Genomic DNA, 14299 nt, shown 5'->3' with positions numbered 1-14299 from the left:
ATACCAAATTTGTATTTCATTTTGAGCACTTTTATTATTAATTAACTTTGGTTACTCTTGATTGAGACCAAAACCAAAATTAGTCATACATATTTTTTTTTCAAATTTCATTTAAAACTGTTCAGAATCCATTACTTATCATTCACAATTAATTTGTAGATATCAAAGGTTTCACGTGTAAAGGGGACACCAAAATATTGATCTCATTCGGAAAAAAATCTCAGTGATCAAAAACTACCAAATTATGCTGATTTTTTTTCTTTTTTATTTTAATCAGAAGCAAATTTTGTAAAAAAAAAAAAACACTTTATGCTTAGTAGTAGAGTGCATATTGAAGTTTAATTGCTTAATATATTACATGTATGTGACATGTTAATTTATTTGTGACTTTTTGTAGTGATCTATTTCGGTATATAAAGAAACAAATAAGAGTTATGTTCTGTAACATTTGTGTTCTGGTACTTTTTCAAATCACATAACAATGTAAAAATTATAATTTAATATGTAATAAAATATATCCTGAAAGAACAAAAACATCACCAAAAACAGATTTAGGTTTTCATGTAAACTCGTGTGTTGGATTCCATGCAAGACAGATATATGAAGCAAGTAGCTTTGGAGTATATATATTGTATTGCATTGCGTCCTGTACAGTTGGATACAGTGGTGTATATTTGGATTACCATGTTCTATATATTGTTGGAGTATTATTGCTACGCAAGATATCCTGTTGGACAAAGTTAAGCTTTACTCAGTTATATCATAGCGCTACTAGGCAATAATGACTACGGTACATTACTACAAAGTAGGTTATAGACCATTTTCACAAAATTTGAAATTAAAATTTCCAATAACCTGGCAACCACCATTGGGGGACTTCCAGAGGCCTACGCAGTTCACGCTGCGTAGTTGCCATTGCCTGCGCTGCGCTCTCAGAAGTCCCCCAGGGAGTTGCCAGACTTTGGCGGCGCTGTTTCAAAATAGAACCGATGAAATGGTCTATATAATTAGGATGAAATTATGAAATAATCATATTCTTAAAGAACACCAGAAAAATGAACACAACACAACAGCAACTTTAAATCGAAATATCTCCTGTGAAATCTGTACACAACAGACCCTTAAATGCCTTTAAATCGACCTGAAGAGGACAAATATTTTTTTTTGCTTGTCAAATTGAAAAGTGAAAATTGTTGTCAGGTGCATCGCCCTGCCATCGGGGAAATCTTGGCGCCACCACTGTTTACCGTATAATGATTTTTATATTTTATTTCATTTCATATTGATGAAATGTTGAAGTTAAGTCTTCAAATTTGTACAGATATGATCTGCCAACTTGCACAATTGAAGGCCCTGCCATGGCTTTGACGATGTTACTAACAGGATGAGTGGCCTGCCGTTCAGAAGTGAAATAGTATAAGCCATGTTCATCTCTTCGCATAAATTGCAGTTGTAGGTTGCTTTGGAATACAACAGTAACCTAAGTTAAAAGGAAAATAAAAAGCTAATGATGAATGCTTGTAAAATTTATCTTTAATCTATTTTTTTAAATAAAGTATACTGTAATTAGTGACTCTGGTATGTCAATGTAATAAACAAATGTCATTTCAGGAATTTTACCATTGCCATATACACAACTTGTTTTCCTTTCTTGGTTCCTGCAAACCCAACAGCTACAAAATCATTGCTTGTAATCCTGCATTATTAAAAATTATGAATAAAGTATTAATATCTAAATGCTGTTTTTCATATGTAATTCTCCAACTAAAATAAACTAAATAAATACTTACTTATCTAGTTGTATTTCAGGATTAATAGTAGTTTTATCCATTACATTATTGCTGGTGACATCAGCGTCATCATGGGTGAGAACATCAGGCTCATCATGACTTGTAGAAGCTGCATCAGTGTCAAAACCATTTTAGATGTCTGCTGTACCTGTTATAAATTGTAAAAAACACCAATATATCATTTAATTATGTAGATTATGAAAATAAAATACTATTTCATTACTTAGTGTTGAAATAAAAGTATTATTGTAATAAAAAAAGTGTTGTATGTGTCCAAATATTTTGTTTCAAATTGACCTATTTATTAATGCAATTACTACAGTAGGCCTACCTTATCTTAAGTCTAAACCTATCTAGACTATTCTCTATGTAACTATTATTTTAATTTATGATTACCACCCTGGATTCTTAAAAGAGAAATCTATATTAAAAAAAAATATAAAAAATTTAAAAAAAATAAATAAAATAAAAATAAATAAATAAATATCCATGGTGACCAAAAAAAAAATTGACCCCCTTAACATTTATGACCACCACCCTAAATCTCAATAATGACAAAGGGAAAAAACCCTCTAGGCCCCCCCCCCCACCATTTTTAATTATCCCCACTCTACCTCTCATAAAGATTTTTGCCCTTGCTCTGGCTGCATTTATGGTGGGCTCAAAAATTTTACCAAATGTAACAAAATGTAACCAAAAGTAACATTTTACGGCACGTGTGAAAGTACCTCCGTGTAATATCCTTGTAAAATCTCGGAGCATCTCGGTAATCTTTACCAGCCTCGCTGAGGCTGGTGAAAGCTTCCGAGATGTAACATGGATGGATCTGCGCATGCGCAGGGATTTCAACACGACAACAATCTACTGTTTCACGGGGTTCTTTGAATTTTCTTCCTTCTGCATACGATTCTGATCCACTAGAAATAGATGATAGGCCTAGTTTTTCTCAATGATGTATGAATTACCCTTGTTATTGGTGTTAATTAGTAATGGTAGAAGAAGAATGTTTACTGTGATGGTGAGTTCAACAATCCATCTGTGACAGGGGTTCTCAACTAGGCCTAGGCTAGACCTATATCGCAGTAGGGGAAAAATGGTTCATTGAATAAACACTGAATAAATTTTAGACAACCTTGGCATTACCTTACAGACGCGTGTGAATGCTTTTTGTCTCGGTAGGAATAACTCGGGAGATCGCTCGGTTACAATTTGTTACTTTTTGTTAAATTTAACTTCACGTGTGAATCGGGTATTAGAATGCGTCCGGCCATGCGAATGCGATTCTGCCCTGTATTGTTGTTTTATTCTTTACTGATTCATGATTATGCTTTAATTGTTTTGTGTATTATTTGGATAATAGCAACGATTTCTACCGCCACCAAGGAGGTTATGTATTCACCGATGTCACTGTCTGGGTGTCTTTCCAGTTTGTTTTTATATCTAGTATCTTTGTTGAGAATTGATAATAAAATAAGCGTCGACTTGGTAACGAAAGTTTGGCACAAGTTTTTTTAGATCCAGCTGTAGGGGGCGTCCCATTTTTCGTATTCCCACCATGCATTTCGGTGGAACACGGTGGAACACTTTTTTTGTGTGGAGAACTCCATCTTGTATTTCTAGTATCTTTGATTATACCCGTCCACATGGTGGCAACGATGGAAAACTTATCATATCAACATTACTACCATTTGTTAATAGGCCTAGACCTAAAATCAAAAGAAATCTCTCTAAATTTCACATGTCTGATGTAGAAACAATCACGAGGCTTCGTAAAATACGCCGACAGCGAATCATTATGATGCTTGTCGAACTGATTGCCTCTAACAACAATGGTGAGCTACCGGCCGGCGGCCCGACTGCGCCTAGCTAGCCTAGGGCTATCTTTCTCGTCAGCTCGACTACAGCAAGCGAGCTAGGAGTTGAATTCCTTTTACTCTCCGAAGGCTAAGGACCGTGGAATAATTATAATCGTGTTAATTCGGTACCAGGCCTAGTTTAGTAGTTGATATGTAATTCGGACAACCTACAACTAGCCTAGGCCTACTACTACTAGTAGTACTACTCTAGGCCTAGTCATTATTCTTCCGAGATTTCTCATGGTTTGAAAGTGCATGTGTGAAACGAACCAAACATCTCGGAATATCAAACTTGTTACAACTTGTTAATAATTGTTAAAGTTGTAATATTTCATTTTAATTAATAAACCTTTGAAAATCAAACACATCAACACAACTTTACAGCTAAAAAACAAAGGAATCTTTTATTGTCTCAAAAACTCTTAAAAATTCAGGGGACTTGACTATCATTTTGATGAAAAATGTCAACATCCTGAGATTTTTTTGTCAATATAAGTATATGGTGAAATTATCAAATACTAACGATAATAAAAATATGAACATTTTAAATATATATCAGAATACTGTAATATAGAAATATTTACTAAAAGATTAATACTCAATAAAATGTCAGCTGCCCCCCCCCCCTAATAAATGGAACCACCCCTTTACAACAAAGGACCTTCATCAAATGGCGGGAAGTATCATTTTCGCGCGAGACTCTTTCCTGGTAACATCCTTCATTATCTTTGGTGGTGAGTTCTAAATTCTATTTGTTGGATTTTATTTATTATAATATTACTATACCTTTTAACATTCAGAGTGCTTTACTTACTTACTTAACATTACTTACCACTGACTGCTGCTATAGCTGGGCCAGGTTGTATGTAATTTCAACAATGTAGGCTAGGTCTGGCCCTAGGCCCTAACTGTTGGATAAGACTACTTCAGCCGCGCGGAATTTGTATGGCCGCCATATGGGCATTATCCCTCACCAGCTATTTGATTGTAGCAAGGTGGATTCTCGCAATCAACTAAATAGCAGCATAATTGTTTTCTTTTCTTGAAATTGAATAATTTAAGAAAAAAAGAAATACAAATAAAATATACGGTATGTCTTGATATCATTATATCGTGTGTGAATGTTATTTGATTGTTTTCTTATTGCATGTTTAAGATCTCTCGTCCCATTACCATGCAAAATATTGATTCCCACGATCAACTACTGTACAGTATTCTTGCTGATGTTTGCGTGGTGCTCTAACCAAGTCCAGTCAGCTAGGACTGTGTTTTACCATACCATGTAAATATTAATATTTGGGCGACCTTAGTATAGCGCAGCGTACGTTTTTGTTTGTTTTTTTTGGGGGGGGGGGGTTTTAACCTGTTTACTGCAGATCTTAATAAATTTGAACGCTAACTTGCCACTTCTAAAATATTTTGCGGGGATACATCAAATACCAATTAAAATTTGCGCAAAAATCTAGAAAAATAGTTGCACGTTTCTGTTTCCTTCCTTCATCCATGTTATGTCTGTTCAGAATTTATTCATAAAACTTCGTAAGTTTTTTAAGCAAAAGCAAATAAAAAAGTATATATCACATGTTTGTAGGCTAGAACAAGCCAGTCGGCTATTCTCGTCTAGTAACAGCAGCATTAGTGTGCCTAAATTGGCGGCGTACAAAGAATCAAACTACATACCGTAGGTGACTGACCTTGTGTCTGCTTCTCCCAATAGCGTTGTGGGAACCTACTTGTTGGAATGTTTCTTACTGATTTCACTGTTACTAGGCAACATGCAATACTGGCAACTTCGTATTTTGTTGCCCATTTTAAGCAGTTTATTTCAATTAATGACAAAGTAAAAGCATCAATACAGAACTGCGTAAATTAATTTTATTGTCTTAATCGTTAAAAATTTTAATAAACATATTTTTCGATGTGGGTATAAAATTTGTTTTTAATACATTCTATCTACCTATAAAAGGAGAGTGGCTGCAAATGCAATGTATACACAAATACATAACGCTAAAGCATAAAGTATGATCTTTCCAATATTTTCATTAGTCGAAATAATACGTTTCTCGAGCATAGCTCTTCATCTATTTACCTGTCTATCGTTTTATATTTTAATCTTGTACATTATACAAACCATAAAACCAACCCCAAAAATACAGTTACTAGTGAATGATTATTAAAATCAATATCACAATCATAATTGACATTAATATAATTTATTATTTGTGAAGAAATTCTCATAAACCTTATAAAAGTAAAGTAGGATACAAAATATAGTGCAATTAATGCTTAAAAAACACGTCCTTGTTCTTTTCCATCAATTTTATTATATATTTATTTTTATTTTATATTTATTTATATTTATTTATTTGTTTTGCAAATTTGTTTTTATGCAGTTAAAATAAATAAAAAATGAAATTTCCAAAATAGATAACGCAGGCGGGAGTGAGAATAATTTTTCTATTTGGCCTAAAACCTTTGACAAAAAATTCAGCCTGAATGCAATTTGTAGACAAGAAAATATATATTTGGTGTGAGATTTCACTCCCTGGTTGCACCAACAAAGGTAAATAGGTTACTGGAACTGGCCAAAAATAACATTTTATTTTCTTTGAAAACCACCATGTTTGCGGTTGGAGGGTAAAAATACAAAGATGTCAACATTATTACATGAAATCCCAACTGATGTAAACAAAGAAAACAGGGAAAATGGCGTCAAAAAGATTAAGACGACAGATGGGAATCAATCGTTAGAAAGTGATGTTGAAAAGATGGAGACAGATGGAAACCAAGCCAACAATAAACCATACACCTTTCCACAAGGCAAGAGGCATGATGAGTTACAGTACCTTGATTTAATTAAAGACATTATCAGGACAGGGCATCGTAAAGGGGACAGGACCGGCGTAGGTACCATCAGCATATTTGGAGCACAAAGTCGGTATTCATTAAGAGGTAATTTGCCTGGGGGGGGTTTAACAGGTCTTGGGTTTTAGGTTAAATAACATTTTTTCGTCCAAATTTGTTGAAGCCTTCTTGCAGTGTTAAAGTGCTGGATTTGTTTTCTAATAATTGAACAGAAAATTAAATATAATGTAGAATTGGAGATGATGTATTCAGTTAGATGAATTATGTTATAATTATTGGAATACATTAAACAACAGTAAAAAATTTGATATAGAATTACAAACTAACAATAAATTAATTTAGAGTAGGATTCGCACAGGAAACCATGAATTTATTATAAAATGTATTATATATATTTATTTGGGTTTTTTTATATTAATTTTTGTTTTCACTTTTACTTGACATACCTCAATATATTTTAATTTGTTTATTTGTATGTTATATGTTATCAAGTGGAACAAAAAATAAAGAATGAAAATAACAATTAAACGGAGGCGAAAATGAATGTTTAAAACATTTTTCCTTCATTTTCTGTAGCAATTGTTTGTTATCAGTTATGAATGATATATTCATTTAATTTATTATAACCAGTGTGACACATAGTATTCATTTTTATAGATCAGTTTCCGCTGCTCACAACAAAGCGTGTCTTTTGGAGAGGACTTGCTGAAGAACTGCTCTGGTTTATCAAAGGTTCCACAAATGGTAATGAGCTGAGTGAAAAGAATGTTCGCATTTGGGATGCAAATGGTTCCAGAAATTTCCTTGACAATCGTGGACTTAAACATCGTGAAGTTGGTATGCCCTGCTATTTTTTATCATTTTTTAAATAGCTTGTCAAAATAAGGTTTCCAGTTGTATTTCTCTTTTATTAATTAAATGGTTTTCTTCTGTAAAATCTGGCAAATCCAATTGTTGTTGCAATCAATTTTAAAGATTTATTTATCATTTATTTAAAATTTAGGTGATTTAGGACCAGTATATGGTTTCCAGTGGAGACACTTCGGAGCAGAATATAAAGATATGCATGCAGATTACACGGGTCAAGGTGTTGACCAGTTGGCTCAGGTGATCGAATTGATCAAGAGCAACCCAAATGACCGTAGAATGATCATGTCTGCATGGAACCCGACAGGTATGTATAACACTTGTCATCATCGCTTTTTAAATCCAGTAAGTTAGGGATGTCCAGGGGTTTATTTATGAATTTGAGTAGCAGGAGAAATTTGAAAGTAACAGGAGAGTAAATTGAAATAGGCCGGGGGAATGGGGGGGCCGCCTAGGCCCCATCGGTGTCCAGGGGCAGAGCCCTGGTCGGGGGTCATGGGGGCGAAGCGCCATTGCACTCCAGAGTTTTAGAGATTTTTAAGCCCATTTGATGGCATTTCTCGAAATCATTTTTTTAAAAACAGTTTTCAGAATCAATTACTGAGCTGTAAAAAAGTTGATATTTTTTATATTCTTCATATATAGGCCTAGCCTAAATAGATACTGTAAACCAGAAACGTTCGCGAATTGATAATTTCGGCCGTTTTCGCGACATTAAACTTTCGCGAATCTCAAAAAGCCTAAATTTATTTTATGAGAGGAATATCATACAATAGCTGAAAATATCGTATCGTGAGTTTAGGCCTAGGTTAGATAGGCCTACAGCCACTGTGTAGGCTACAGTATCTAGGCCTAGGCAGACTTAGGCGCCATAAGCCTGCAGCCTACCTCAGTTGATAGGACCATGACTTAGCTGGCTCCCAGCCAGGCACAGATAAGAAAGAGACAAGTTTACACACATGTACTCACTCATATGATATTCCATAATTGTATGATATTCGAGCATCCTACAAAATGAACAATGTTTATCAATGTTTTATTAACAAATTATTTTCCTGTAGGCCTAATATCGATTCAAACACATTGATTGATGATGACTGAACAACGTGGTATGTCATATGGGACGGAGAATTAGTTTCCCATTTGAACTTCTTAGTATACACTGCACAGTGGTTGCACGTACATGTGCAATCACATGTAGTGATGATCAGAACCTCCTTGATTAGTATACTTACTGAGTAGGTTAGAATATGCCTAGAATTTACGAATTTTTCGAGCTTAACATCGGAATTTAAGGTCAGAATATTGATTCAATAATTGAAATACATTCTTTTTTAAGTTTATACACATTTAATAAAATCCACCAAAATAAATTGAAAATACAATTTTTATATTGATGAAGTTGTTTCACAAACATGTTTAAATTTTTGGGGATTCACCATTTAGGCCTATGCCCTACAGTAGATATGCGTTGAAGGAAACATCTAAGGAGAGCAAAAAATAGTTCTAAAATTTACGCAGATAAAGGAATGGATACCACATTGGGAAAAAAATGTTTCATGTTATGTGAATTGAGACGATTTTGGCTTGACTCTGAAATTGTGAGTGTAAACAGCATGCAATATAGTTGGTTCGGCTTGCTACCTCCGCCACCGAGTGTAAACGAATTTGAGCCAGTGTTGGTTTTTTGGTTTTTTTTTTTTTTATTATTTATCATTTCCGAAATATCTATGTCATCACAAAGAGGGCTAGTAAAACAAAAATGAAATGAAAATAAAAGGTTCATAGTCATACATAAATTAATTTTAAAATGACGATCTGTTTTTTTCTTCTCCGCGGTAAGAAAACCCGGAAGCCCAATGTACGGAAAAAGAGTTTGGGCGATGTATATCGTCGTCACCTGAGGACGTGGTGGAGGCGAAATTTCTATTATCTCATTGGCTAACATGTGATTTGGAGGCGTGGCTTCTTTGATGGACTCACCCAGGCGCGACTGCCGAACTTTGAACTTTAACTTTGTTTACGCCGCGAGTTCATGAAAGTCAACTATGGAGTCTGAAAATTGGTAGACATTTTAACGAACTTTCAACAGAAAGGAACATCGATACGAGTGCATACTATTGCAAATTAACTTCGTGTCGGTAAATAAGGTTATTTACAGACCTGTTGCGCTATTTATATTGGTGGTTTTTGTATTAATTTTTGTACAGCATTGATTGAAGTAGCCGGCGAAAACATCGTAGTAGCCGATCGAATGCGCCGGCCGCCGGCTCTTAAATAAACCCCTGATGTCTAAGGTGTTGTATTGGGGGTGTAAGCTTACTGACTTTTAAGTTCTAGTTTGATACCTTAACCATAGATTTTGGGAATACTCACGAACCCTATACTGTAGAAAATAAAACAAAATAGGCTACTAGCAGTACCTACAAAGAATCTGATCAACTAACCCTGAATACCATTTGTCACTGTGCATTAATTACATTACTATATTTTTTGTTTTGCTTTGTAGATCTGTCCAAAATGGCACTTCCACCATGTCATGCTTTTGTGCAGTTTTATGTGTCAAATGGCGAGTTGTCATGTCAACTGTATCAACGATCTGGTGATATGGTAAGCTTCTACCTTCCTGTGTTCTATATCATAAAGAATTTAATTTTAAGTACATTCGAGAGATGAGTGTCTAGTAGAAGTGTTGTGGTGACATTATGATGTGGTCTGTAAGAATCTATTCTCCCTTTCAGCATTGCTTGTTGAGTTCTCTAAATGGCTATATTGCTTTCATCAGCATTCAACAGTGAATTACAAGTTGTAACAGAATAACTGTAACACTGTGGAAGTCTGTGAATTATATTATTACGTCTTTGGTTATTTCCGGCACCATGGAGTTAAGCCTGTTTTCCACTTGCGAATTTATTTGCGTGAGTCTAAAGTGTTGGTTTATGCGCATATTTCTATCCGAGTTGTCTCTTCAGCGAAATCGGTAATTTTGAACGGTTTCTACTTTTTTCAAAGTGAAAAAAATGCGCAACCAATCTGAGCTCGGGAATCGAACAGACGTCTTCGATTCGCGCAAATTAATTCGCCTAGTGGAAAACAGACTATATATTTGTCGACCACCGTGAATCTGTCTGTTTGTTATGCATAAACTGATCATTGTAGTAAAGCAATATGCACTCTATCGAGTGCTCGATCTAGCATCTCATTCTATTGATTACTTCTTGTTCTGCAGGGATTGGGTGTTCCTTTCAACATAGCAAGCTATGCTCTGTTAACATATATGGTAGCCCATGTGACAGGCCTGGAACCTGGGGACTTTGTACACACAATAGGAGATGCTCATGTTTATACTAATCACGTTGAGCCTCTCAAGATACAGGTGAGTACATTGACTTGTTGATCTCGATAGTTAAAGGTCCCTCTACTGTTTCAAGTAGCTCAAGATGAGAAAATGAGAAAAGAATACTGTAACAAAAAATGTAAGTTGAAGATATTGACAATTACAAAAATAGGCTCCCAGTGGTAGCATGTGTCTACTGCCAAATTTAATAGAAACGGTGCTTTTTATTATTATCCATGCTTTCCAATTTGTGCAGACTGACTGATGATTGATATTGTTAATAAGCTAGCGTCAACTCCAAAACCACCGAGTTATGGTAGAAAAAAAAAAATAGGAACAAGCAAAACAAAACAGTCTCGACCTGAGCCGAGTTCAACTGTTGACCCGTTTAACTACTTCTACTCAATTTAATTTTAACTTCCAACTTTCGGAACTGTGCGCCTGATACAGTATATAATGACGAATTTGCTAGCAATGCATCGTACCATACACGACCAAGCTTACGGGTAGTAGTAAAATCATGTCATATCACACATCACGAATTCACACTTTTGTGAATGTCAACTCACGCTCACAATGTCAACTTTACGCTTCTTGATTGGCCAGGATAGCAAAAATGGCCATGGTATTTGTTTCTCCTTAAACTTGTAGGTGAATTTACAAAGCAACTCAAAATTGTATACGTATGTGTCAGCAAAGATTAATATGCTAAATGTTACATCAGTAATGGTAATTATTTTTCTTTTTTTTTTCTAGTTGCAAAGAGAGCCAAGACCTTTTCCAAAACTGATCATCAAACGAAATGTGGAAAATATAGATGATTTTAAATTTGAAGACTTTGAGATTCAAGGGTACAAGCCTCATCCTAAAATTACTATGGAAATGGCTGTATAAAAAAAGACATTGTAACTACTGTATATCTGTATTCTTCCGTAAAGACAACCTTACTATCCAATACATGTATGTACTGCCATGGTGTGATATACCAAGGTGTGATCCAGTGGCAATGTCAGCAGGGTGTCAGAGAGGCTTGGGTCACCTTTCATCGTAATTAAGTCGTCGGACCAAAAATATTAATTTTCCTATCCAAATAACATTTTGATTTCCAGTTCCTAATTCCTAAAAGCACAATTTTGGTCCATACTATGCCAAAAAAACTCCAAATGCACACAACTGGGGATTTTATCTGTCGCCCTGACCGAGACTAGTAAGACTCTAGTAAGGTTAGGCATGCCAACTGGTAATTATGGTCTTATGTATTTGTACATTTTTTTTAAAACTTGCATACATCATATTGTAATTCATTGTGCAAGATGTAAGTACTGTATAGTGGACCTTTCATGAGTGTTAATCAAACTACTAAACCAATCAGAACATGGCCAGGAATATGCACGTGTCAAACAATCACACAATCATAGGGAGCAGCTTAGATTTGTCGGCTAATCTGGTGGTAGCCATTGTGTGTGCGCTGAACCATGGAGATCTCTAGGTTCCCGGTTCAATTCCCATCACTGCCTCTCCTTGTGTTTCAGCTGGAGGGCTGAAATACAATTTAGCGCACCGTCTTTCGGATGAGACATTTGAGCCGTTTGTCCCGTGTGCATTAACAGCCCTTTTGCACGTTAAAGAACGCAGTACTCTTCGGAAAAGAGTAGAGGATTGTCTACAAGTCTTCCAGACTTACTCCTTGGTGTTTACACTGAATAAATCCAATCCAATTCACACTTTTCGCACATGTTTGTGTATGTTTTAACATTATCGTTTTGTGGGGCCTTAGCAGTAATATCCAAGGAGTAGTCCGCGGAGCTTAGCGGTTCTGTGTATATATACATTTTTCTACCAGTAATGAAGTCTATGCAAGTTTTGTATATTTCTTCCAATAAGCAAATAAGAGCTGTTCAACTTGTGTATGCAATCCACCAATAATAAGTAAGATCTATGCAACTTTAGTATGCAATCCAAAAATAAGAAATTAGTTCGATGCAACTTTCCAACAAATATGCAATAATCAATGTTTTTTGTTACTTTCTAATGACAGACTTTTCCACCAATGCGAAATGTGATCTATGCAACTTTGTATGTTTCTCTGTGTAGGATTATTTTTTTCTACCAATACATAATAGTCTATGTAACTATATTTCTTCCAATAAGAAATAATCTGCAAATTTGGTGTTTCCTATCCGTAAAAATGCAGTAATGCATTCTATTCCATCTCAGGTTATTGTAAAGTAAGTTTTTAGTGATTTTCTAATGAGTAAAATTTAACAATACCAAAGTTTTCGAAAGTACAGTACAGATTTTTTATACATGTTTTGTACAAATTTGGCAGTTTGTCATCATATGTTTTTGATAGTCTCTCTAAAACAACCATCATATACAGTACTAGTTAGCTGCACCACTACAGTATATATATGTACTGTATACAGATTTACTTTAGTCATGGAATACATTTGTTGGATTCTTGCACAATATTAACGACTTTCTGGATGCCTATATTAGTTAAGGCAAGGGTGGTGTTATTATTTGTAATCAAAATATAACACTAATAGCAACATACCATATTTAAGTAGTTATGTTGTTGATTGTTGTACTTTTGTATATTAAAGAACTTTTGAAATTAATTTTGTTTTTATACAGTATTGTTGTGTCATTGGCTTGAATTAAGATATATATTTACAGTAATTGACAGTTTTATGTGTCATAGGCCTAAATACAGTCACAGCCAATCACTGGAGAAAGCTCAGGCTATTTGCATTATCAACAAAGAAGGATGAATGTGAAGGAAATACTCTTTAACTGTGGTTTAATTCTATTATACAAATAATGAATGTGTATGTGTACAGTGGAATGTAATATTTTCATAAGGTAATGGATGGATTGTTCTGTCCAACAAGGCATACAGCAGTTCATTGGTGAATAGGACAATTAACTAAAAATGTTAGACCAACTACTAGTTAAGATAGTTATATATTTTTCCAAGGACAAAGGAATGAATTCTCTTGAAGAATCAATCCACATCATCTCTGTCTTTCAAGAAGTGACCAACCATCTCAGCAGTGGCGTATCTAGGGGATGCGCCCCTCTAAAAATTACTCTTGCCAGCCAGTCACCACCCAAAAATAACTAGCAAGTACCTGTAGTTGATAATCACCTTATTGTGCGAGTTAGCGCCCTTCAACTGATCGAGCCCTGACTTCACCTTCAAGGCCCCCATCAGGCACCCCCATTTCAAGACTTCTAGATACGTCACTGTATCTCAGGAACCTGCAAGAGCAAGTGACACAATCCTTCACGTTTGCATTGCAAAGTACACTTCAAAGTGGATCCTAGAGTCAACCAATCAAAGAGCAAGGAATTAAATAGGAATTATAAAAAGTAAATTGCTGTCAAAAAATATACTGTAGTTAGTACAGTATGTTGTTTATTTGTGAAGGTATTTTTGCCATACAGATGCAGTACATTTTTTTCCGCCATGTTCCTGAATACTGTTTACTGCTCGAGGGTAAAAAAAGTTTAAATTAAATTTGACCCTTATTTAATTTAGTTATTTATTGAAATTCTCTTGACAACACACTTAGCCCATT

At 34.9% G+C, this 14299-nt stretch overlaps 1 protein-coding gene across 1 annotated transcript; it reads left to right on the top strand.

The window, feature by feature from the left end:
• The first annotated feature begins 4280 nt into the window (after positions 1–4280).
• On the top strand, positions 4281–13336 carry LOC117122397 (thymidylate synthase-like). The gene is made up of 7 exons (XM_033267948.1): positions 4281–4380; positions 6283–6598; positions 7169–7348; positions 7515–7685; positions 9888–9988; positions 10608–10754; positions 11472–13336. The coding sequence occupies exons 2-7, from the start codon at positions 6298–6300 to the stop codon at positions 11607–11609; spliced, it is 1038 nt and encodes a 345-aa protein (XP_033123839.1). The 5' UTR covers positions 4281–4380; positions 6283–6297; the 3' UTR covers positions 11610–13336.
• The last annotated feature ends 963 nt before the right edge of the window (positions 13337–14299 follow it).

This window comes from Anneissia japonica, unplaced genomic scaffold, assembly GCF_011630105.1.
Source record: "Anneissia japonica isolate Jap-2015-1 unplaced genomic scaffold, ASM1163010v1 scaffold275_len1219475_cov178, whole genome shotgun sequence".
NCBI classification, from domain to species: domain Eukaryota; kingdom Metazoa; phylum Echinodermata; class Crinoidea; order Comatulida; family Comatulidae; genus Anneissia; species Anneissia japonica.
Note: the sequence above shows the minus strand (reverse complement) of the source record. Positions and strands in the feature narration are given on the sequence as shown.

Coding starts and splice junctions, on each gene's coding strand:
- LOC117122397 (XM_033267948.1), top strand. CDS start 6,298: ATGTCAACATTATTACATGAAATCCCAACTGATGTAAACAAAGAAAAC. Junction 7,349..7,514: donor ACTTAAACATCGTGAAGTTG/GTATGCCCTGCT, acceptor TTTAAAATTTAG/GTGATTTAGGACCAGTATAT. Junction 10,755..11,471: donor TTGAGCCTCTCAAGATACAG/GTGAGTACATTG, acceptor TTTTTTTTCTAG/TTGCAAAGAGAGCCAAGACC.